The 25,458-nt window shown below is 33.3% G+C and overlaps 2 protein-coding genes across 2 annotated transcripts; one reads left to right on the top strand and one right to left on the bottom strand.

The window, feature by feature from the left end:
* The first annotated feature begins 10,457 nt into the window (after window positions 1-10,457).
* LOC129316405 (transcription factor MYB13-like) lies at window positions 10,458-12,304 on the top strand. Its single transcript, XM_054960810.1, has 3 exons — window positions 10,458-10,697; window positions 10,810-10,939; window positions 11,609-12,304. Exons 1-3 carry the CDS (start codon window positions 10,565-10,567, stop codon window positions 12,096-12,098), a joined length of 753 nt encoding a protein of 250 aa, XP_054816785.1. The 5' UTR covers window positions 10,458-10,564; the 3' UTR covers window positions 12,099-12,304.
* Window positions 12,305-20,697: 8,393 nt separating this feature from the next.
* On the bottom strand, window positions 20,698-22,813 carry LOC129316233 (putative cyclin-D6-1). Its single transcript, XM_054960548.1, has 6 exons — window positions 22,555-22,813; window positions 22,404-22,484; window positions 22,116-22,211; window positions 21,813-22,029; window positions 21,591-21,721; window positions 20,698-21,432 (listed from the first exon to the last, which is right to left on the bottom strand). Exons 1-6 carry the CDS (start codon window positions 22,714-22,716, stop codon window positions 21,184-21,186), a joined length of 936 nt encoding a protein of 311 aa, XP_054816523.1. The 5' UTR covers window positions 22,717-22,813; the 3' UTR covers window positions 20,698-21,183.
* Between the last annotated feature and the right edge of the window lie 2,645 nt (window positions 22,814-25,458).

Below are 25,458 nucleotides of genomic sequence, written 5' to 3'. Positions count from 1 at the left end.
AGAGTGAGTGAAGGCTGAAGAGTGAGTGCAGTCTAAATGAAGTATGAATCATGAAATGTATTAAGGGATTTAGAGTTGTATTTTTTCTTTCCCTCCTTAACAGATATGGGCTCACATGTGATATGGATTATGGGAGATATCATGTTAAATTTTTCTTTAGGTCTAGGAGGAGTCAGGTCAGTCATGTGAATTAATTAAAAAAAAAACATATAGGTAGATTTCAATAAGTTGCCCTTAGCTCATTAGGCCTAGTCCATTTAAGCTTGATTTACCATTTTAAAGTCATATTTCTAAGCTTAGCCATCCTATTATATAGGCTTACATAGGCTTGGCCCATTTTCCTTGCTCTTTGAGCTCTTACTTCTTTTCTTTCCGCATATACCACCTTTCACTTATATTTATAAAGATTTGCATAGATATATTGAATTATTGATCAACCAAGACTTTCCTGATCTAAAAACTACTCCTTCAAACATGTAATGGTGGAATCTAATTGCAAAATTGCAATTGACATGCTCACTATTGATAATACTAGCCTCAATGCAACAACAAGCATTGTTTAAGAGATGGAAAAAAATTTCCAGATGGATTGGCAAGTAATTCTTTAACATGTTTATCCTGAAGCAAACTGAGCTACTAATCACCTTGCTCAAGTGGAGGGAACTTTACATCATGGGATTCATTTTTTAAAGGACCCTCCTGCTTCTCTTGTTTAAATCCCCTCTAAGGGCATGTATGCCTTCACCACCCATAGGACTTGTCCTAACTTGTAGTTTTGTTGTTATTACCTTTTATTACAAAAAAAATAGTCCTTCAAGCTAGCACTTTAATGGAATTAACGAGCATTCTCAAAATGCTTATTCTTTTTTTTTTGGTGAATAAAAAGGACCATAACCCAAATCAACAACAAAAAAAGAAACAAATATAAAATGAAAACTAAAACCTAATACAAACCATTACCCCCTTTTAAAAGGACAAACACACTTATCTACCATAAACTGCAGCCCAACATTGACAAGGACATGATCCCACAAAAAGATACCTTTACTTAACCCAAAACTCAACCCAACCAAAGCATCAGCCATTTGATTCACATCATGTGGAATATGCGAGATGCTGAGATAATAATTTCTCTTTAACATCTCATCAATCTTACCAAATAGCAAAACACTAAATGCAACCTCCTCCAATAACCTCTTCAATATTTGAACCCAAGTAACTAAATCTAGCTTAAGTTTAATCATCCAAAGCCATAAATTCGAACACTGATCTAGCCCTACCATTACACCCTACACCATAGCCTCAAAAGTAGTCCTATAGCCAATATTATAACTAAAACCTTGAATCCAATTACCATTCATGTCATGAACAAAACCACCAAAACTAGCCTGTTGTTGCCAAGATCTACAAGCTTTATCAATGTTAAGCTTGATCTAATGCTCATTCAATAGCTTCCAACCTACCAAGCCTTTCATTCACCCCTTAGAATCCTTCAAGACATTATCTTTCACTTGGCATATCTTGATAGAGAAAATTAAAATCCATCTATTCAAATTCCTAAAATCCAACTCACCTTCTAAACACCCTTTTATTCCTTGTCTTCTAAAGAAACTAACAGGCTATACCAAAAACCAAATACCATGTAACGTTATGAAGAGAATGAGAGCCATCCTTCAAGTTGATTGATGGATAGTATCGAAACTCCAAAGAAAAGAAAGCAACCTACCTATCCACCAATATCAAACCCTTCTAAACCTCCCTAACCACCCTGCAATTACACAACACATGGAAAATAGACTCATTTTCATCACAAACCACACAATTCCTCATAGCACCCTCTAAAAAATGATAAAGCTTATTATTATAAAGCCTCTGATGAGCAACCATACATAAAAATACCTCAATCCTCTTAATATCAAGTCAATGCTAGATACACATCTAAAAAGGATCTTTCTAAGACCATTTGTTCTGTATTAGCAACTTACAACCCTCCCTGACCAAGTACACTCTATCAAAGCCTTTCTTTCATTGTCAAGTATCCATGCCACCATCAATTAAAGGAGTGCATAAGAATGAATATGCAAAAGGGCCTCATTAGATAAAACCCTTTCATCCCATCTCCAATCACCAAAGTTAGATGCAACATCACTCACCTTCCAATCATACATATATGCAGGAATATCCTACATAATGTCATTGAGAAGAATACACTCACTCCTCAACCACTCGTCCCTCTAAAAATTAGTATTCATTCCATTCTTGACTTCACAAATCCACAATCTTTTCAGACAAGGCTAAATTGAAGTAGATATTTCCATAAGGCAAACTCATAATGCCTAACCACAACCTCCTCACCAAAACACCTCCCCCTATTATACTTCTAATTCAAAATCTCAATCTATAAACCATGCTTCTCTAATCTCAATACACATGTAACCTTAAGAATATAGGTGCTATTCACTGACCTTTAAATTCAATACCCCTAAACCTTTTATCTCCTCTAGTTATTGAATCCATTCCCAACTGATCAGGTGAAGTTTCCTATCCTCAACCTTGTGTCCCCAGGTGAAGGGTTGCTGGATTTTTTCAATTTCATCATAAGTACTAACTAGTAACTGAGCAACTATTATAAGATAGATAGGAAGAGATTATAAGACTGACTTCGCTCGGGCAAGTCTTCTAACCATACTCAAGCATGTAACTTTCTCCAATAAGTTATCAAAGCTAAGAATTTTTAACCTCTTATAAGCCAAAGGTATACCTAAATAATGACCAAAATCATCCACAATACTAAACTTTGGAAATCATGACAATTCTTCTCAAACCCTTTACTAACATTAGATGAAAATATTATAGCAAATTTTTCCTGGTTCACCTTTCACCTAGAAAAATCATAGAAATTAGGGAAACATTCTAAAACACAATTCATCTAACATTTTCCTTAACTGTAGATAAAGGGTACTTAGCTTCTCTCTATTAAGGGGTCCTTTCTGTTGCATCTCCATTAAGAGAGTCGAAGAAAATATGGATCGTCCATATTAATCTCGACAGTCTCAATTTAAAATTTTTATTTTATATTTATTAAATTTAAAATTTTAAAAAAATATAAAAAATTTAATAAATCTCTTCATCCTTAATATAAATGGCTCAAATTTAATCTAAAAGGTTTAATTTAATACTAAATATTTTTAAATTTTTTAAATTAAGTATCTAAATATATTTTGGACAGTGCATGTTTAATAGATAGAATCACATCTAAGAACCTAACAATAAATGTATTCACAAACAAGAACTAATATTATAAGGAAAAAAAATAAGTCTATATTCTCATTTCGACAACACTCCATTCCTTGTTTGCAAATAAATTTTTTACCAGGTCCTTGAATGTGATTATCTCTATTCAATACTAAATTTTTTTCATAAATTTTGTAATTTATTTTGTAAATAAAATATTAAAATAAAAGATAATATTCTAAAATACACTTTCAAAATTTTTTTTTGAAAAAATTATAAGTTAAAAATTTTAAATCTACATTGTCCAGAATATACTTAAATAGTCAATTTATAAAAATTATAAAAAAATTAGACCCTTCAAAATTAAATTTGTATTTTTTAGATTGGTTATTAACATATTTATTAAATTTTTTTATAATTTTTAAACATTTTTATTTTAATAAATATAAAATAAAAAATTAAAATTTTAAATTTGAACTGTCTAGCTTTTCTTATTTCTCTCACCAAGGGGCAGTCAAGAGAAGCCAGGTCCAAAAAAAATTCCTTATTTGTCTATCCACTAAGTGTTTTTTCATGGTTGTGACTCTGAGTACTCAACAACGAATCATTGTTTCATTCTTTAAAGGAAGTAATTTAAATTTTAAATAAAGTTAAAAGGATAAAGGTGCATTTTTATTCTTAAAGTATTTTTTGAAGAGCATTCAGCACCCTGATATTTTTGTTAGAACAATTTTGCCCTTAACGTTGTCAAAACGAAACATTTTTTTCCTTTTCGTCGAATTTTTCAACGGTCAATGTTTGAGATCAACATTGAAAATTTGATGAAAAGGAAAAAATACTCCATTTTGATAACGTTAAAGAAAAAATTGTTTCAACAAAAATGTTAGGGTACTAGATGCTTCTCGAAAAATACTTCATAGATAAAAATGCACCTTTACCCAAGTTAAAATATTGAAATCATCGAAATGTATATACACTGTCTTCAATTCTTCATCATAATTCTTAAATAAGGAAAATTTTCATTTAGGATCCCTTGACCAAACTTAATTAAAAAGAGAAGCCCAGAAACTCCAAAATTTCATTTCAGTCTAAGAGTACTAAAGTAAAATTAAAATACTGATGAAAATTACCTAGCTGTTATTTGTCCATTATTTTCAATTGGTTTCCTTCCACTCATTATCATCATACTAACATGAGTTGTTCATTTCCTTACAAATTGTTATTCATTACCTTACATTAAGTTATTCATTGTCCTGCTATCTATTGTTTATCCATAACTTTCAATTGATTTCATTTCAAGTATTGTTATTATGCTAACACGAGTTGTTCGTTTTCTTACATACTATTGTTCATTATCCTACATTAAGTTATTCATCACCTTACTATTTGTTATTTGTCAATTACTTTTAGTTGATTTCATTCCAAGTTTGTCATCATGTTAATATAAGTTGTTTGTTTTTTTATTATCTGTTGTTCATTGTCTTACATTACGTTGTTCATCGCCCCATTGTTTGTTGTTTGGCAGGCCATACAAATGTCCAAAAGTAAGGAAAAAAGTAGATAAAAGATAAGATAAGCAAATAATTGCCCCTGTGCATTAAGTTAAAAGAGCATTGAATAGTGTTGAAAAGAATTTAGCAAAGGAAAACAAACAAACAAGCATACTATAGGAGATTTTAATTTCTTTTCCAAATTTATTAACAAACTTAGACAAGAAACAACTAAGCAGAAAGATTAAAAGTAAAATACAATGTATCACAGGCAAATCTGTTAACAAGCTTAGACTTTATGAATTGAATACTATCTTCGGTCTACTCTAAGCCATTCATGCATGCAAGAGTGGAGTCTGAAGACTAAAAGCAGTTGGAGCAGGTGAATTGACAAAGGAGGGAAGGAGATGGTGCGTCGAAAAGAGAAGAAGGAGCCGATGGACTAGACGCGGACTTGTGTGAAGGGCAGAGGCTAGGCTTTAGAAGGTGCATCGAAGCCGAATCGAGTAGGAGTTATGCGAGTAATAGACGGCAGCAACTACTGAGCTTCTTCAATCTACTCCACGATGGCACAGCTTAAAGTGTGGACGTGGGACTTTGCGACGAGGGTTGAGGGAGAGAGGAGAGAGGTGGGTCTGAAATTTGGTTGGGAGTGTGATTGAGAGGGGACGAGGGATAATAAGATAATTTTACTCAGCATTTTAATTTCAATTTAGTGTCCTTAAATTGTAGTGAATTTTCAAAGTTTGTGAGGTTCTCTATTTTATTAACTATGGTTAAGAGATCTTAATTAATATTTTCCCATTAAATAAGCTGTCAGGGGTGCTACGCATTTCTGCACGGTAACAGAAGTTTTCAGCAATTATTTATCTTCAAGAATTTTAATTCACAAGCAAAAGATCTCGTCCAAATACAATATAAATATATTAATCGGACTTGGGTTCTGCGAATTGCCACTACTTATTCTAATTTTATTTTCTGGGAGATGTTGTCCCCAAAAGTGGTGGCGGAATGATGAAGGGGGAAGAGGATAGGGGTCAAACAATGATCACAGCGATGGGAGTAAACTGACACGGGTAGTACGGTTTTTATAATGAACAAATGCAGTTTTTAAAAAAACACGTGATGAATAAGGTTGGCGAATAAAATAACAAATATATGCACACCTGCTTCTTGTGGAGAGTGGGGAGTGGAGACTAAGGAAGCACGGTGGGCGCTTCTTCTTGTTTTATTTTTGGGTTGGGCCTTCGCGGACGTGACTGCCCGGAAAGTTCCAAGTCAACTCGGAGGAGTCCAAAGAAATTTTGAATTTTGCGTCACAAAGACGATCAGCTTTAATTTCAAAGCCGCCATGATTGATTATCTCACCTGTCCATTAGTGTATCCCGATTGGAAGTTTATGGCATGTGATTCACATACTATTTCTTACCGTTAATTAAAGTTGTACGCCTGTTACCAAATGTTCTCACCGCATTTTCTCTTCCCGTAAAACTCCATTTATGTTTTTAAAAAAACAATAATAATTTCCAAATGATCTTGGATCATATTCTTTGTTTCGTTGTTACTGTGATCCAACCTTGTTACAGCCCACGTAAAAGCTCTAACAGCCCGGGCTTTGGGAACCTATACCCTTCCGCAGGAGAGTTTGTGTGTTTGAATTTCAAATTCAAAAAAATTAATCAACAAAATATGATAATATTTGAATAATATTTTATAAAATTGAATATATTTAAATAATTTTTTGAAATTAATTTTTAATGTTCAAATTACAATAAACGATATTCTTTTTATAATGTAAATAGTAATAAATAAAATGGATGGTAAAATTGTAAAATGGACATTTTAACGATTCTTAAAAGTTTCAATTGATTTTTAAATGGGTTTTATTGTCACTTCTTCGAGTGGAGGTTTGGAACTCAAATGAAATTTGAAAAAAAAAATTAAAAGGTTTGGGTACTCTCTTTCAAAACCTTGTGTCTATATTATACATCACCTATTATTACTCAATGTTTTTTAATGAACCAATTAATTTTAAAAGTTCACATATTAATAATATTTTTTAAATTTTTTTACTAAATTTTAAAAGATCTATAAAAAAGAAATATTACAACGCGAGGGTTCTCTAAACTATGAGAAACTAATTTGTATGTTACATTTTATTTTAAGTTTGACATAATTCATTTTATTATCTATCACTCATGAATAGCAATTCGTAATAAGAAATTGAAAATTTTCTTACTCATTATTTTTTAAAATTTTATCACTCTCCTCTTAAAGAATTTTACAAGGAATATATAATAAAATTTATCTTCTTAATTCTGTTTTATAAAAAGAATAAATTGCAAGGATTTATGTCATTGCATATACGAAAATATAAAATAATAAACGCTTTTAGAAATAACTGGTCTTGTTAAAACATTATTTGATCTAGTGAAATGGAATGGTTTGTCACAACACGATGAACCAAATTTTAAATCTTGTTAAACAAAAATGTGGCTATATTGAAAAGGATATTTGTATCCAATAACAAAATTAAAATAATATTTTATTCTTTTTAAATTACAAGACACTTTTAACAAAATCTCACATATGAATAAATCTCATTAAATATATTTAATAATTTTATTTTTTTAATATAAAAATATAAACTTTGAAAAATATAATTCATTTAATATACTAAATAGAGAGAAGGACAAGAATTAAATAGAAAGAGGGTAATATTAGAATAAATTTATTCAATGAAACATTAATTTTCTCAAAGCTTCTCATTTTAAGACACCAAATATTTTTAAAAAAATGTCTTATAATTCATAATCGATAAAGTGCTCCATATAAGTATTTTTCTCCAAGTAATATTGGTTCGATATATATAAGCAATGTATTATGTTTAGTTTTTTTTTTCATTTCATCTCTTTTATTTAGTGGTCTAATTTTTTTGGTAAAATTTTTATATTTCCTTATAGAACTGTTAATATTTTAAGGAAAAATGATAATAAATTTTTTTAAATTATATAAATGATAATTTGATCCCTTAAAATGCTATAATATCAATGAAATTTTTAAAAATCTCTTTGTCAATAACTTTTTTTAAATGTTAACTTGATTGATAAATTGTAATTTTTTATTCAATTTTTATGATTTTGTAAAGAAAAGTTATGATTCTTTAAATAAAAGTTATTAATAGAGTTTGTTGTTTTGATAACTTATTTTTTAATAATAAATATTACATTTAATAAATTATAATTTTTTGTTCAACTCTTACAATTTACGGAATAAAAATTATTATTCTTTAAATAAAAGTTATGATTAAGACTTATTTTTTAATAACAAAAATTATGCTTAATAAATTATAAGTTTTTATTCAACTCTTATGATTTATAGAATAAAAATTATGATTAATTTTTATTATTTTTAGTAAAAATAAAATAATATTTTTTTAAAAAATTTATTGATAAAGAAATTTTTAAAGACTTCATTAATATTATAATATTTTAAAAGATTAACTCCTCATTCATATAATTTTAAAGAGATTTTATTATATTTTTTTAAACCGAAGAAATACTATTTTATCAGATCTAATCATTGTTGCAATTTCTTGTCCTTGCAGTTTATTTAACATGGACAAATAAGCGAGCAAAACGGAAAGCACTCAAAATTTGCGGATTGCAATTCGTGTCCCGTGTGTTCCAGGAAAGAGATAAATACGCACGATCCTGAATTCTGATATGTTTGTTGACTTAATAAATACCAAAATCGTTGATTGAGTCCTACATTAGCAGTGACATCATGCCTTTGACGTCATAAGCTTCGGCCCTTTCCCCAGCGTCATCCATATTAATTAGCTTATGCCCTCATACTTTGCCGATTTTTTCATCCTTGCCTCCATACGTGTCAGCTCCTTTTGACGATTGCAATTTGCCGTTGCCAAATAAAAATTTAAAAACGTACCCGATGCAATTAGCCCTCCTTTTTCAGATCCTTTTTATAGGTGATGTACTCTGGTAAATATGTTTTTTTTTTTTTTTTCAATCGGTATTCACATGTGAACATTATAATTTTCATTTATTTTTTTAAACAAATCGTGCGCAACACCCAGCTTTTTTTTGCCCAGAAGAGATTCTTTATTCAGTAACGAATGCGTGGAGGCCTAAATAATTTAGTAAATATTATATTTTTTTATATATAAATATCTAGTGTTTAGCAATAGCAACTCACATTGTTTAACTATCGTTAATTCAGTCTAAATAAAAATAGCTCGCCCATATAGGGCTCAAATACTAATTAAAAATAGTATGATTTATTCTATAAGAAATAACATAGCCCAGTATAACTTAATTTTTGTGAATTTGAAAAGCGAGAACTTGGCCGGATAAATACCAAAAAATAAAAATAAAACAGTCAATCACTTTTGATTGCACGAGTGAACACAATTTTATGCATGATTATTAAGGTTTTAAAAATTAAATCGATATTAAATCTGACTAACCATTAGTTCACAATTCATTAATTTATCCACGGTTGAATTGTGGTTGAACCAATTAATATTAAATTAATATATTTTAAATTTATATATCATAATTAAATAAAAAATATATGCAAATTTAGCACATTATTCTGTTGTTGATCGATTCCTTTATGATTAATTTTGAGGGGTCAATTGAATTGGATCAAGAGCAGGATTCCAATTCAATCTAATCTAATTTTTAAAACACAGGTGATTACGCAAACAAACATCGTATGCGCAGGATTACACCATAGATAGATTAGGCGTGATACACATGTTGACACTGTGGCCATTGGAGACAAGACTATAAATCACTTCTAATTATATAATAACAAAAGCTACCCCATCAAAATTAAAAAAGATAATTACATTAATGATGTTATCTAAAAATTAAAAAAATATAATTACCCTGGTGTAACTTTTCACTAGCTACTCATAGAAAGTTGTGGAAGAATAAAATTAAAATTAAATAATTAATTATTTATCTTTTTTATGCAGTTGAACCCCTGTTAGAAGATGAGTTATATATGAAATAGAAGGAAATTATACTCTTATATTAAAAAATATAAAGTATTTTTGATGGGGTTGATTATTAAAAAATATAATATATTTTTAATATTTTAAGGTGTGATTAATGTGTTTTTTACTAATAGTAATAAATAAATTATTTTATACTTATTTTAAAGTGAAATACTATATTAAATAAAGATAAATATAAAAAAATAATATTAATTTAAAGATAAATAATTATTTTATTAAAAAAATATATTTAATTAAAAAATTTTATTTTTAAGCTATAGTAAATAATTGTGCGAAAGTTTATTGGGGGAATCACAGGGGGAAGAGTATAGTTTGAAATGTTTTCATTTCCTAAATATGGTTCCGACAGAGAACAATCTTGGGGTAAAGTGGGCTGACAAGAATGCGAACTTTTAGCCTGGCGCGCTATCTCCAATTGTCCATCGCTAAATTAAAGTAACGAGGGAACTAATCTTTATCAAAAAAAAAAAAAAAACAGTCAGGAGGATGTTCCTGTGGCTTTAACCACGACGAGGCTTTACAGTCAGCGTTCCTTTTAGCGCTCAGGAAAAGAAAAAAGAATAGAGATGAGAGAGAGAGAGATACAAAGTAGTCTTCGCTTTCACATTCATCCGCGACTCCCTCGTCACCTTTTATATATTTCGCTGGAATCTTCCCCCAGCATTACCTATCCTTTTTACAACCCTTCCTCTCTTTCCATTTTGTGATATATACACTGCCCAGCTGCACCACTGCCCTTCACTCCGTTTTTCTCATGTACGGTTAAAAGGATATATATATCAAAGCACAGATCGAGATGGTGAGGAGTCCCTTTTACGACAAAAACGGAGTTAAGAAAGGTGCGTGGAGTAAAGAAGAGGACCACAAACTCAGAACCTATGTTCTCAGACATGGTCATGCCAATTGGCGTCAACTCCCCCAGCTTGCAGGTCTCTCTCTCCCTCTCCCTCCCTCTCTCTCTAATTATAGTTTCCCTAATTATGATCAGCTTACTCTGAATTCCTCCAGAATTAATGCTCTGCTTTTGACATCTTCCAACAGGTTTAGCAAGGTGCGGAAAAAGTTGCAGACTTCGTTGGATGAACTACCTGCGCCCAAATCTAAAGCACGGCAACTACACTCCAGAGGAGGAGCAACTAATCATCAAATGCCACCGACAACTTGGGAATAAGTATCTGCCTATCTAGCTATCTATATTTCTTTCTTTCTTTGTTGTTTTATTCACAGAAACAGACTCTTGTTTGAAAAACAGAATAAACAAGTGCAAATCAGCATAGTACTCCGAATCTGCTGTTATGTTTCTGACCATAGGTGAAAAATGATAGGCCTGATTCATGTAGACTTGAACTTTATGGGCCTGAGTTGATAAAGGCTAAGCCCTTAAACTCAGGTTCTTAAAAATAAATTTAATTTTTAGTGTTCAGTTTTTATTTAAAGAGTTTAGGATTAAAATCATATGTTATTTATTATTATTTTTATATTTTTTAAAATTAAAAATTTTAATTATAATATTTTATATATTTTTAAAATACAAATTATAATATTAAAAAAATTAAAAATAAATAATAAAAATAAAATTTAAAGTATAAATATATATGTTAAAGTTTAAATTCAATTTAAAAGATAAGAATATTTTATTTTTTGAATTAAAATGAAAAAGAGTTTAAAAAAGGTTAGTCGAGTCTCTTTTTTTTTTTTCAGAGCTTTTGAGAATTGAGTTTTAAAGTCATATTTTTCAAAAAAATAATATTTTTTAAAGCTCAAATTGTCATAAATATAGGCTAAAATAGGCTGCCCGTCAAGTTGGGCTCTATTTCTGACCCGTGGTTTGTTCTTGCAGGTGGTCATTGATTGCTGAGAAACTTCCAGGACGAACGGATAATGATATAAAGAACCACTGGCACAGCCACCTAAAGAAGAACTTAAACCAGAGTGACGCTGAAGAGGGGGTAAAATATTTGAAGACAGCCGAATATAAAGAATCCGAACGCCCACGTGAGTTTGTGGGTTCTGAGTCACGAAGTCACCATATTCTGGAAAGCTCATGGGCACGGCCCACTTCTTCGGACACGTGCTACACCCAAGAGAACCACTCAGACTCGAGCGTTTCACTCCAACAATCCACCCTCAAGTCTTACCGGGAAGATCAGGACAGTGTAGCTTCCTGGGAAACCTCACAAGAACTGATGACCAGCGAATTTTGGAGTAGACCATTTTTAGTAGAAAATACTTGTGGTTTGGACACACCCCCCTCAATGTTTTGGTACCCTTACGAGGTTACAGATTTGAGTCATGACCTGCTGCTAGACTGGCAAATACAAAATTGTTAATTATTTGTTTATCTTATCGTCTGAGCCGAGAGTCAGAATTGCCGTCTGTATGCATGATATAATTAATATGGAAATTAGTTTGAACTCGAATCCCCAGTGTGTACACAAAAATATAAGTGCAACCGATGTGTTGAATACCTGTTACTCTTTTTTTTAATTGTAAAGAAACTTAGTGTTAATAATATACGGATGCAAGTTGCGTATACAGAGGTTCTCTCTTTTTCTTGCCTTTCCAGAGGGAAAATGGAAGAGGGCGACTTTGATAATTCGGCCAAAGTAATCGATGTTCGGTAATCCCACAGTGAAGTGATATCCTCTCAATAATATTGTAATGGTTTGGTATATCATGTCGAATGGAATCTCTTTTTGATTGAAATTTCATGGGAAGTTACTCACATAATTAATGGATGAGTGGCAAAGAAGAGCAAACAAATTAAATTAGATTTTTAGCTTGCCAAGCAAATCAAATTAAATTAAATTTCATGCGACTTTAATAATTTGGCCAAAGTTAAATACATGCTTAGTTTTGTTTTAGCTTTTAACTGTATTTGTTTGGGCAGCTCTCCTTATAGACAAGTAACATCATGGAGCAAGTTGGCTGGGATCGTGCGGCAAATAACGTCTTAAAAATTATGAGTTTCATGCGACATTAACTTTATGTTTAATTGACTTTCTTTCTCTGCTCTACTTTTCTTCACGGCGCGCGTAAAATTTCTTTCTACTAGTTTCAGAGAAAACTAATTTTGTATTAATTTAACATTTTCACTGTAATCCTTCCGATGATCCTTTTTATAAGACAAAGATAAAATAATTTTTTTTCATTTTACTTACAAAATACTAAATACTTCTATGTCATTAACTTTTTATCATAATTTTTTCCTTTTATCTCTATGGACGTTGATAAGAAAAAACATGTTGAAGTTGGAAATGCTTTATTTGAAATGAAGCCTTTAAAATCCCCTAGGGTAGATGGGTTACATGCCCTCTTTTTTCAAAACTAGTTGGATGTTGTGGGACATAGTCTTCATTCTCTAGTTAAATACCTTTGGCTTGGGAACACTCTAGATGCCATGCTCAATCGCACTTTGATTGCTTTGATTCCCAAGATGAGTAAGCCCCAAATCTTAAAGGAATTTCGCCCCATTAGCCTTTGTTCTATGGTTTATAAAATTGTTACTCAAGTTTTCATCAAGAAAATAAAATTGTTACTCAAGTACTTGCCAACCGTATTAGAGTTGTCCTACCTAACATGGTTGCACGATTCCAATCTCGCTAGTTTCATTCAGAATAGGAGTATTATTAATAATATCATTATTACCCAATAAGTAATGCATTCTATGAAGAAAAAAAGGGACCAAGTTGATCTTCAGAAAGCTTTTGATAAGCTACGGAGGAATTTTTATTAAAGATACTTTAAATAATGTGGGCCTCCTTGCACCAATGATTATTTTAATCACAATTTGTCTAACTACATCTACCATGCAAATGTCATGGAATGATGAACCTCAACTAGCTTTTCTCCACAAAAGGCATTAGATAAGGTGATCCACTTTCACTTTATATTTTTGTTACTTGCATGGAATGCCTTTCCCAGGCTATTAGCTCAGAAGTTGCAAAAGCGACATGGCATACCATCAAGATGGGTTATAGGGGTGTTTTCCTCTCTCATATTTTCTTTTTAAATGATTTGATTCTCTTTAGCGATACTTTGGCCTCTCAAATTTACGTCATCCAAAGAGTATTGTAGCAATTTTGTCATTCTTCTGGGCAAACTATAAGTCATGCAAAAACTCAAGTTTATTTCTCTAGGAATGTCAATGCTTCCACTTGCAATAACATTTGTAGCAAATTGGGATAACACGCAACTTCCTTGGGTCGTTTTCTTGGTGTTCCTCTGATCATTGGCATAGTAACGTCCAACACTTTCCATTACACCTTGGAAAGATTACATCACAAGTTAGCTAGTTGGAAGAGTCAAGCTCTCTCCCTCACGGGTTGCATTACCCTTGTGAAATTTGTTCTCAGTTCTACTCCCCTGTGCACCATGCAAAGTACTTTACTTCCTTCCTCTTGTTGCAAATAAATTGAAAAATTGATAAGGAAGTTTATATGGGGCTACTCGAATGATCATTGTGGAATCAATTTGGTGAAATGAAAGGAACTTTGTCAAACCCTTAATTAATGGTGGATATGGTCTCCTGGATATGGAGACTCAAAACAAAGCTTTCATCTCTGGGCTTGCATATAAAATTATTTCAAAGCCAAATCTACTTTAGGTACGTGTTCTTAAGGGAAAACACCAACTCAATGATGATTTTTTGAAGGACATTAACAGAAGAAAATCATCATACTTTTGGAAGAATGTGGCCAATATGTCAAGAAGCAATGTTTCATGTCAAGTGGACGCCAAGGAACGGGACACATATTCGATTTTGGCGTAACTTTTGGATAAGAGATTCTGGCCCATTACGATTTCTTGCATTCACTGATATTTGAGTCTGATACTAATTTCAGACAATATTGATCACAATGGATAGTGGAGTTGGTATCTTTTCCAACACCTCCTACAAAATAATATCATCAAAGATCTTGCTTAGGTCATAATTCATGCTCAAAGATCATAACACCCTTTCTGTGTGTGGAATCTCAACACTAATGTTAAGTTCATTGTTGAGTCATTCTACAAGGTTGCTTTATCTTTGGATTGGAATACCCCTAACGCTAGATGGATGCACATTTGGAAACTTCCTGTGGCCCAAAGAGTTCGAACCTTTATGTGGCTTTTGCTCACAGGTCGATTACTCACCAATTTAGAGAGATATAGAAGGAAGATGTCTATCGACTAGAAATTCTCACTTTGTGATGATCATCTAGGAAGCATAGATCACACTTCCAAGGATTGTCCCCTGGCAGCAGTAGTGTGGAGGAAAGTTTTGCCATAGGATATGCGCGCTGATTTCAATGGGAATAGCTTAGATAAATGGCTCAACTACATCCTAAAGGATGGCCAAGTTGATACATCTGGAAGATTGGAGTTAGCATTTTATGCTGGAAATTATAGAACATTAAAAACCTTCATTTTTTTGTTCGTTCTCCCTCTTTTTAGAATTTACCCCCTAAGTTTCCTTGGTGGAATGAAGAGTGGGATCCTCCCAAGTCCAATTTATTTAGGATAGGGTACACTAATAATACATCCTTACCCAAGCCTTCTTAATGATCAAATTTCTAAGGATTTGGGGTAACGCATACTCTTACGGTTCGATCCTATAACCTCTCCTATTCAGGAAAGAAGTTGTCAACATTGATACCATTGATTCAAAAACTAATTGAGATGTATAATGATAAGATATACATGAATCTTGTTATATATATATATATATTTTTTTTTTTTTGTGACTAATTTGATATTTTTAGGAAAAAATGTTAGGCTAAAAATTACAATTTTTTAAAAATAAATTAAAAACATAAAATTCATTAATAATAGAAAATCTTAATTTTTAAAAAGGTAGAATTAAATAATAAAATTCAAAATATTCAAAAAGACTAAAATAAATTCATAAATTAAAAAATATTTAATTTGTATTATCTGTAATTTGGTCTCAGTTTGCAAACCTCATTTCATCCTAATCTTATTATATTTTCTCCTTCTATTTAATGTTTCACAAATAAGATTATATTAAATGGAGTGTATTTTAATTAAATAATGAAACAAGATTTTAATATTTTTCTTCCTTTAATTTGTCTTAATTCATAAATTTTAATTAAATATAAAATAATGAAACACATATTGGTAAAAAGAAAAAAGAAAATTAAAGAAACACATAATCACCTTCTTCCTCATAGTTTAGAGCATCACACACACACACACACACACACACACTCAAAAACATGCACTGCGAGTACCTCCTTCTTCCTCCTCTTTTCTTTAAGCCCTATGTTTCTTTCTTATCTTGCAAGAGTCTCTACAAACACTCCTTCCCTCATCTTCTTTTCCCTCTCCCCACCACCAGCGTCATCTCTCTCTCCCACCACCAATGCATTTGTCGTCTCCCTCTCTACCTCAACCAATGAGGGAAAGCAACAAAGATGGAGCAGACATGATGATCCTCAACCTCCATGGACGGCAATTGTGGTGAGTACAGATACAGTTAGCTGCAGTGACTCTAAAAGTAATGGTTGGTGCTTATTAAAGTGAAGAAGGAGCAGGTGAGTTGAGAGAATGAGAATTGGAGAGAGGAATATGACAACAAATGCCAACCAACATTTATAACGTGCATCAAAAAAGCTCCCTCATTTGGCTTCATTAGAAACGCTCGTTCTGCAATCAATGCTTGTCTGAAATTTTTTTTATTCAAACATGTTCTAATTATCCAAACTGAGGTTAGAGTCTTCAAAACTTTAGTTACAAAGTAATCCAAACGCACAAGTAATCTGCACGTACAATGATATTTCTACCGCCAAAGAGAGTAAAATTCTACCACGTGTACAGAAACTATGTTTCATCATGTTGTTATAAAATCTAGAAATCTCTCTCTCTCTCCCCACACCTTTTTACCAATTTTGCTGAGGTGGAGCTCAGTCTTGTCATGGCATATTTGCATCTGTGTTGGCTTGACACTTTCGAAATCGTCACCGATATTTGATCCGACGTCCACGTCTGGTTTAATTTCATCATACCACGAGTTCTCGTCCCCTTTGACTAAAACATATTTCACTTTGACATCCGAACCTCAATGAAATGATGATATATTGCTTTATATGCATGCAATTCTAATAAAAGCTACTAAAATTACTGTGTCTCAATTCATGTGCATTTATTTAGAAATTTTATATACCACGAAATATCATACTGTACGGGCGGGTCCAGTCACAGAACACGGCTGTATTTACTCTGCATTTGAATCGCTTGTTTTGAATACGGATTATTTGAGTCTGCAGACAATCATTATCATTATCAATTGTATAATATAAAATTAATTTAGGATAAATTAGCTCACTAATCCAAAAAAATCTTGTGTTCAAAAAATATTGATATATAAAAGGTTTAGTGTTGATATATAAAGTTTTATAATTAAAAATTTAAAAATTTACAAAGAGTTTATCATTGATATACAACTGTATATCATTGACAAATATAATAAATTAATTATAATGTAAAATACAATAAATGTTAGACTATTTATTTGGTTTGATTATATTATGTGAGCTATATTTGCAAAAACCTCTAAAATTTATATCGAGATATATTATTAACAGATTATCAACACTATAGCATGATTATCTCAAATCATGCATAATATGCGAAAGAAAAGAGCATGTTTAATTCATATAAGACTGTCTATAGTTTTGGGTGATTGACTAAAGTTTTTATCTTGACATTATCCAGAAAAGAATGCAAGACACCATTTGGAGACACAAACAGGCTGGGACACAGTTCTTGGATTTCTCGTTTTTTGGAGTCCATTCTATTGGATTGAAACCAAGACCAGGCATCTTGAACACAAACCCAGCCCACAACTTGGCCCGGACCCGGACTGCCCATTGTTTACCGCCGAAATAGAGTACCCGTCTTGATCCCTCTTATACTACTCCATAGGAGATAAAACAAGATCCTAGTGGTCAATCATCTTTAATGTCAAGAACTTAAATTATAACCCAACATGATTACATCACCGATCTCAATTCCCAACTCATCCCTCGGAGTCGAGGTATTTGTGAGCTGAGACTAAATGATGAACAATTTAGTTTCGGCTTGACCTAGCGTTCGAACGAGAATTGATGTATCCTCTCCATAGTCGATGAACAACAACCTACCCTTCCATGAAACACGCACAAACTGTGTCCTCTAGGAATGAATTTATTTTAAGGAAGGGAAGGGATTATGGAGATACGGAAGATGGTAGGGGGAATAGAGTGATTTCATAGGGATGGGTACAAGAGGAAAGAGAAAGCAGTAGCGTGTAAGCCTGAGGCATAGCTGATTGCCAGAAATAAAGGGACAGAGAGCCACCCAAGCATTTATTTGAAGGGTTAAAGCAGCTGTAAAGTTGGTCTTGTGGGGTTTGCGTTCTCTCCTTGATTTCAAGCTCGCACCTTCTCTCCATTGAACAAGACAGAGGAAACACATCTCATATTTATGAAGTTTGGAGGCTTATCATTGTGACCACTTCCTTAATAACCTCACTCATCACTGCCTCTCGCTATTCATGTGACATCCCTCGCTCCCACAGAATCGGGTTCCCACCACTTTAATTCCCCTCACTTTCATTTCTACCACCGTCCTCTTCATTCCTAATGTTATTCCCTCCCTATTTATTACCTTCCTGTTCTTTGCTCCATTATATTTTCAGTTATTACGACTGGGAATATCATTATCGTTATCCTTATTGATTCTTTGTGGTCCCACTTGTATTGTATTTGAATATCTTAATTCATATAAACAAGTAAAAAATGTATATGTATTTGAAGAATTTATAAGCGTTTGAAAAATCTCAATTATCTCGAGTATAGAAAGATACACAATCTATAAATCCTCAGAGTGTTTAAAGAGTGCAGAGATAATAGAGTAGTAGAGAATGAGTCATGTGTTTGCGGATATCGATTGATCAACTTATAAGGATCAGATCGATAACCGCTTTATTAAATAATTAAATAATTATTATTTATTATATCTGACTCAGTCAGTTAAGAGATAGGAAATAACTGATAGCTATTAGGTTGTGGGTTGAGCCTCTGTCCATTGGGCTCACTTGTGTGATCCACCTATTACGATCCACACAAGATCATAAGAATCAATTTGCTTAGGCTTATTAATTAATGTTACTCCATAATAAAAATTTCCTAACAACTGGACTTTTACTCTTGCTTCCCCCTGCTTCTTCTGTTCCTCACTCCTTCATCTCGGTTCATCTGCCATTCGACTCCACGAATTGCTTTGTTCAATCGCTATACACGGCACTCAATTTTTATTTGTCCCCTTCTTCTATAAACTAGTTTAGGCTTTCATAACTCTGACGCTGTGTACTCTTTTGTTTAATTATGGATCATTAGTCACGAGCTAAGGTCCGGGCGCTCCGAGCTAACATCGACTGTGACTTGGCTTTTGGATTTAATAAATTTTCGTCCTTTAATATGCTTATAGAATTGAGGTATCCTAGCAGCTTCTTCACGTGTTTCGTGTCCGTATTCTTTGCTGTAAACTGGAACATTACTAGTTAAAACCTTCATCACTTGACTTCCTTCTTGTTCCGTAAAACCTGAGATGCAATTTTTAGTTTTTTACTAAACGTTACGTGATGTTCGCATCTCTTCGTGTCCAACCACTTCGAAGAACAGCGAATTGAGTAACTAAACCTGTTGGATTTGCGTGGGCTCTATTGACTTTTTTACACCGATTGTGCAACGTAAATGCGTGGTTAGGTTCATGCTTTGCATAGTAGTTTTGCCCTCTCAGATAGTACGTTTTCAACTTTCAACCACTCTACGGTGCTGGACCAAGTCTCACAAGAGTAGGAATGTTCTCTGAGTGGCTTCCATTTGAACTGAAAACCCAATGATGGCCAACTAATGAAGGTGGCTTCTTGAAGGATCGGGGTTGGTTTTGAACCAAGTTCAAGGATTAGGGCTTGGAAATAAACAAAGCAAATGATATACCAAACTCTTGACTATGTCACTTGAGAAGCAGATAAAGTTCGCTATTCCATCATCTTCATCCATATCCTGCTACAGATGCCTCATCCAATACTTTTTGTCTCCGGTCAAGTCAGAATTTCAACAATATCACTTTCTGATTAGGAATCTGACGGTGAATTAATGGGTAAACTATATTGCTGCAATCAAGCCTTTTTTTTGGCAGAGCACCTACTAAAGTAAAAGGTCAGAAATACTATTCCTTCACCCTTAAGATTCTTCTTCCCCGTTTTGATTTTACGCGACACGTGATTGGAAATGCTTGTGTGTGTGTGTGTGATGATGATGATAATCTGAAATCCGAGGGGAAAAAAAACCTTTTCGATTATTATAAATAATAATTCAAGGAGCAAACGAAGTGAAGGAAGAATTCGAGAGGTCAAAGAATACAATTTCAGAAAAGAAGGGGATGGGAAAAAGAAATCAGGCAATATGAGTGGTCCAAATTTCTTATGTGTGAAGTAGTATATCACCGAGGTACAAGAACAGAGATCTCAACAAATATCTTTGATAAGGAAGTTTCAATCATGGGGACCATTCCAACGGTTGACATTATTAAATCACGGATTAAGCTTTTATCTCATTAATAATAAGACGCTCACTGATCTCACTTGAAAGAAAAACAAACAACAAATGAGAGAGCAAGAGAAAAAGCGAAGACATACTCAGAGAGGTGGGAGACACAGTCGTCTTAGCTGTCGAATTAATTGATAACCGTTTTAGGCCCCTACATGTTTATTACGAAACCTGTGAGACAAAAGATACATTAACGTGTCTAGTCCATAGAAGTACACGCAGATTCAGGCTTATACCGCGACTTCACCATTCTTGCCTTGGGCTGACCTGACCTCACTCCAGAAAATAGGAATAAAACTAACATGTATTGTTGTTGTTATATTACGCGCATGCATGACATGAAAGTACTCGATTTTTTATTCCCAAGAAGATTGTCTCTTTGCTATTATAGTTACTATTATTCCCTGCCAGAAGCTAAGAGACACGACCACACTTAACTACAAAACACAGAAAGAAAATTCAACCCTACAATTCAAAGTTAAATTTTGTCTTTTGTTTGGTCTCTAGGAGAGCCAGAGGAAAACAAAAAACAAAAAAAGAAAAGAAAGAAAGAAAGAAAAATCCCCTCTTATCCTCTACCCCCTCCATTTCTCAGCCTCTGCTAGCAGATTTTCATAGGTCGTACAAGGATCATGTTACAGTGATTTTGTCCATGAACGTTCTGATATGGTCCATCAACCTTCTCTTTTCCTTTTCTTGCGCCCATTCATATTACCCTTTTTTTGATAAGCAATTCAAACGAAATAGGACTGATGACAGAGTTGCTGTAGGATGAAGCAGAGGATTAATCGTATCTAACTCCGTTCAGGACACGTGCCAGTTAAGCCTGAGAGATGTGAGCCGTAAGATTGTCACCGCAATCGTTAATTTTCCTTCTCTTGAGATCTTTCTCTTGTCTAAGGGTCGTGGCAGCAGCGGGATTTCCGTCGGTTCTTTCGCTTTCTGAGCTCAGAAAATGATGGTCCAATACATTAACCGGAGTGTCTGAACTGGAAACCATGTCCAACACAGACTCGTACCCCTCCATTGCAATGTCTCGTATCACGTTGTAACACTGCAACATGGTTTCCTGCAGTGCAAAATTATCATCGTACCCTCAATCACCCACAAATTGTTTGACCACTCTGTATTTTTTTAACCACTCAACGATCGTTCTAAACCTCGGAAGCTTATCGAAGCGAAACAGGAAAAATGGAAAGAGAAAAAAAAAAGGGGGAGGGTGTATACTTTATTTACGTGTGGGCAGTCTGAAATTGCCGAGAGAAAGCACGGATATTGAAAGGGAAACAGCTCATGAGAAGCATACAAGAGGGCCGATGCAGCAATTATGGAAGGCTTGAATTCCAAAAGCTTTATCTCTGTAAACAGGACATGATATATTCAAGAAATTAATATTTCAAGTGAATTCATCACATTCTGATGAACTGTTCCACTGATCCTCAATTGTACCTCTCTGTGATTTAAATATAATTTGGGCGGCTCGATCCTTCAGAACTTGCCTCAACGGCGGGTCTTTGAGCATGAACAAGGTGATGAAGAAAGGAATGAAAGAGAAGGGGGTGATGGAACGCATTCGCCATTGGAGAGCTCCCAAGATCAAAGCTTCCATTCTCTGTACTGTTTGTGTTTCAAAGATGATACCGCCGTCACCCTGCTTCAGAAAGGCCTGGTAAAACGAGCTCTGGTGAAAACCGATACTCTCTCGTAAACTCGCTGCTTTCGAGTATAACAGTGGTAGTCATAGTGCTTTACCTGGACATCGGTGACGGAAAACTCTGTTTTTATCATCTTGGCAGCTAGAGATAAGCATGATACTGCAAGGAGCTTGAGGGTCCATGGCTTTTGCTCCTGTCATATCCAATTGGAGTTAAATCCTTAAGAGGGGAATCCAGACACTATTCTATCTCCATTAATTCTGATGATTAAGAACAGGATATAGAATGTAAGCCTAAAAGGACCAATGCGATTGGGTGAACACGAGAAAACATGGGAAAAAGGGGATATTAAGGAGGGTGAAGGTAATCAAGTAAAAGCGCATACCAGTGTGACTTGGGAGGCGAGAAAGCGATCCAGATAGTTGATAGCCAGGTAGGAGAGGAGGGGATCGAAGGTACAGGGCAGCTGAAAGAAGAGAAGCAATGCACATTGAGAGCAAGGGAAACAAAAAAAGAAGAATGCAGAGGGGGCGTACCTGAGAGATGAGAGAGATGAGACGGGTTCGCAGAGAGAGGTGAAAGTGAGCGGAGTGGAGAGTGAGGAAGTAGTGGCGGGAAGGGATGTGGTCAGGTTCAGCCAGGAAGAGGGAAGAAACGGAGTGAGAGTGTTGGAAGGGGTTTTCGAGGTCAAACTCCATGGGAGGGAGAGATTGTCAGGGGCAGTGGAGGGAGCATGGGGTTAGGTAAAGGAAGAGCAGAGATGAATGAAGAAGGCGAGTGGCAAACACAGGAGAGTTCGGTCCCCTCACCCTAAACCAATGTTTTAAAAGCTACTACATGAAAACGAACAACTGTGGTGATTCCAAAAAAAAAAAAAAAAAAAAGCCAAATGAAATGTTGAACCGAAAAAGTAATTTCATAGTCTCCCTTGTTAGACTAACAGTTCAATCAATTATATAATAACTATATAATAATAATAATAAATGCATATATAAAATAATTGTAAGAAACAAACCTATAGTGTACTTAATTATTAATAAAATGATATAACATGACCTGAAATTAGTAATATTATAAATTATAATTTATTAAATATAAGTAAATTTTAATTAAATTAGATATAAGTAGATTTAAAAGTATTTCTATTTACACATATAATTATTAATATCTTTATAAAAAATAATTTTAAATAAAAATTTATACTTGTAAATTATTTTAAAATAAAGTTGACTTTTAGTATGAATATAATTTTTGAAATTTTTATTTTTTTTAATTTTTAAAATTTTTTAATATTATATTTAAAACTGTTTGATTTTTTAAAAATCACTTCAGTTTTTAATTCAGTTCTAGTTTTTGGCTTATTAATAGCTTAATTCTAGTCTAATTCAACTCAATTATAAAAATAGTGTTTTAGTCAAAACTGAATTGTTAATAACTCTGATCAACAATATGATTGGTTCAACCATTCAATTTAGTCGAGTTTTTAAAATTATGCCCGAAACCCCTGGCTCCCTCTCTTATTCTCTTCTTCGTTTTTTTTCCTTTGATGATCTTGTTCCATTCCACACCCCTCACTCAACACTCCACGCATGATGTTTTCCAGATGTACATCCCTATTTTCTTCTGTAAACATCAAGCTTAACCAACATTCTTATATTCTATTTTTCTCATTGTTTCTCCATTATTTTTTAGGAACATACATTTTACTCTCCTTTTCTAATTATATTGTTCGTCATCCGCTTCCTTTTGCATGCCTTGTTCGAAAAATAACAGTTTTTATGGATTTATTCTTTTATAATTTCAAGACAAGTTAATTACTAAAATAAATCAAGGGTAAATAAAAAAATTTAAAATCAAGTATATTAATTATATTTCTTTAATATAAACTCAAAAAGCCTCTTGAAAGAAATGACGGAGGCTGAGGTAAGCCATCAGGCAACCAATTTATTATTCACACAAAAAAATTGACTTATTTTTTAGACATAAAAATAGATATAAAAAAAACTAAATCAATAAAATTAAGTTTAGTAAAAGGAATTGGTTTTTGGTGACAAATCCGCCCGCTAATAGATGCGCCATTGAACGTCCCACTGTATAAAAAAAGGGGGAAAAAAGGGAAAAAAAACAGTAAGTAAAATAAACGTTGTTCGTCTCTCGCTGGACTCAGACAAAGGAAGCGCTAGTAGTACGCTCCTGGTTGTTTATCGCAGAGAGTATTCTTAATTTCCTAACAAATTAAGTGTGACCCACACACCCAGTCACCCACCTCCACCTGTTATTGAGCTGTATGTTTCTCTTAGAAAAACATCGAGCAAAGTACTGAAAATGCCAGTTCTCTAATCTATTCATGTTTCAAATACATTGTCTTACAAGACAAATGAAGCATGTTCTGTTTTACAGAGTTATCAGATGGTTCATGCATTTATATTTGATATTTACAAGCAAAGCTTACATTATGAGCTCATTGAGATATTAGGTTACCTCGCAAATGTTCATAAAATGCAATTTACATAATTCGTCTTTATCGTTGCACTCGTACCCGACTAATGCGGCCAGGCAGATCATGGGAAGCGTTGTTGCAGCTGCATCTCTTGTGGTAATGTTTGTCACGTGGTCATGATCCTCATTCTTTGCAATGAAATTAATTAAATGTAATGCAGTAGAATTACTCGAACGTGCTTAGCTTAAGTAAAAGCAAAACCAAAAACAGGCACACTCTACCCGAGGACGAAATTAAAAAAGCATCAAATTTAATGATGCCCATACATAATAGTAGATACTCCCTCCTAACTTTATTACAATACTTTTTTAAAAGATTTTTTTTATTCTTAATAGAAAAGATTTGATGAAGTATTAATTATATTTTTAGATATTACTTATACTTAAATTTATTACCTATGAGTACGAATATAATATAAATTTAAAATTTTTATTTAAATAAAAATAAAATTAAAATTTGTTATATTTTTAAATAAAGTTAACGCGGATAAAATATATAGTCAGAGGTGGTTTGATTTATAACAGAAGCTGGAGAGTGCCTACACCTCTCCAATAATTAAGGAAAAATATAGGGTGAAGAAGATTCAAATATGGAATACAATAAAACCCAGTGGGGCTACCACGATCCCCCGGCGCATTATTTCTTGATATAAAGACGGTGACAAGTTTGAAATCCTGCTTCTCCTCACCGAACCATGCTGTGAACTACTTTACCCTTTCCCCCACTTTTTTTAACCTTTTGTTTTCTTTGTAAAAAAACTGTTAACAAAATGACTACAAATTAGACAGCCTTCTCAATGTCACGTTCGTGGCTGGGTGATATATAGCTTGGCTTGTGTATATGAAATGAAGAACACCCTCCAAGACAAAGAGACTAATATAGCAGGGCAAACTATTAAATCTTGTGTGTTTTTTTTTTCCATTAACTACATACTCGATCC

Source organism: Prosopis cineraria, unplaced genomic scaffold, assembly GCF_029017545.1.
Source record: "Prosopis cineraria cultivar Desert tree isolate PC_DT_omini unplaced genomic scaffold, ASM2901754v1 PC7, whole genome shotgun sequence".
In the NCBI taxonomy this organism is placed as follows: Eukaryota; Viridiplantae; Streptophyta; class Magnoliopsida; order Fabales; family Fabaceae; genus Prosopis; species Prosopis cineraria.
Note: the sequence above shows the minus strand (reverse complement) of the source record. Positions and strands in the feature narration are given on the sequence as shown.

Bases quoted from the DNA above. Each gene is read 5' to 3' on its own strand.
- LOC129316405 (XM_054960810.1), top strand. From the start codon at position 10,565: ATGGTGAGGAGTCCCTTTTACGACAAAAACGGAGTTAAGAAAGGTGCG. The intron at 10,698-10,809 runs GTCTCTCTCTCC...ATCTTCCAACAG, and splicing joins TCAACTCCCCCAGCTTGCAG to GTTTAGCAAGGTGCGGAAAA. The intron at 10,940-11,608 runs GTATCTGCCTAT...TTGTTCTTGCAG, and splicing joins CACCGACAACTTGGGAATAA to GTGGTCATTGATTGCTGAGA.
- LOC129316233 (XM_054960548.1), bottom strand. From the start codon at position 22,716: ATGGAGTTTGACCTCGAAAACCCCTTCCAACACTCTCACTCCGTTTCT. The intron at 22,485-22,554 runs GTACGCCCCCTC...CTCTTCTTTCAG, and splicing joins TCATCTCTCTCATCTCTCAG to CTGCCCTGTACCTTCGATCC. The intron at 21,722-21,812 runs GTACAATTGAGG...TCCTGTTTACAG, and splicing joins TATATTTAAATCACAGAGAG to AGATAAAGCTTTTGGAATTC.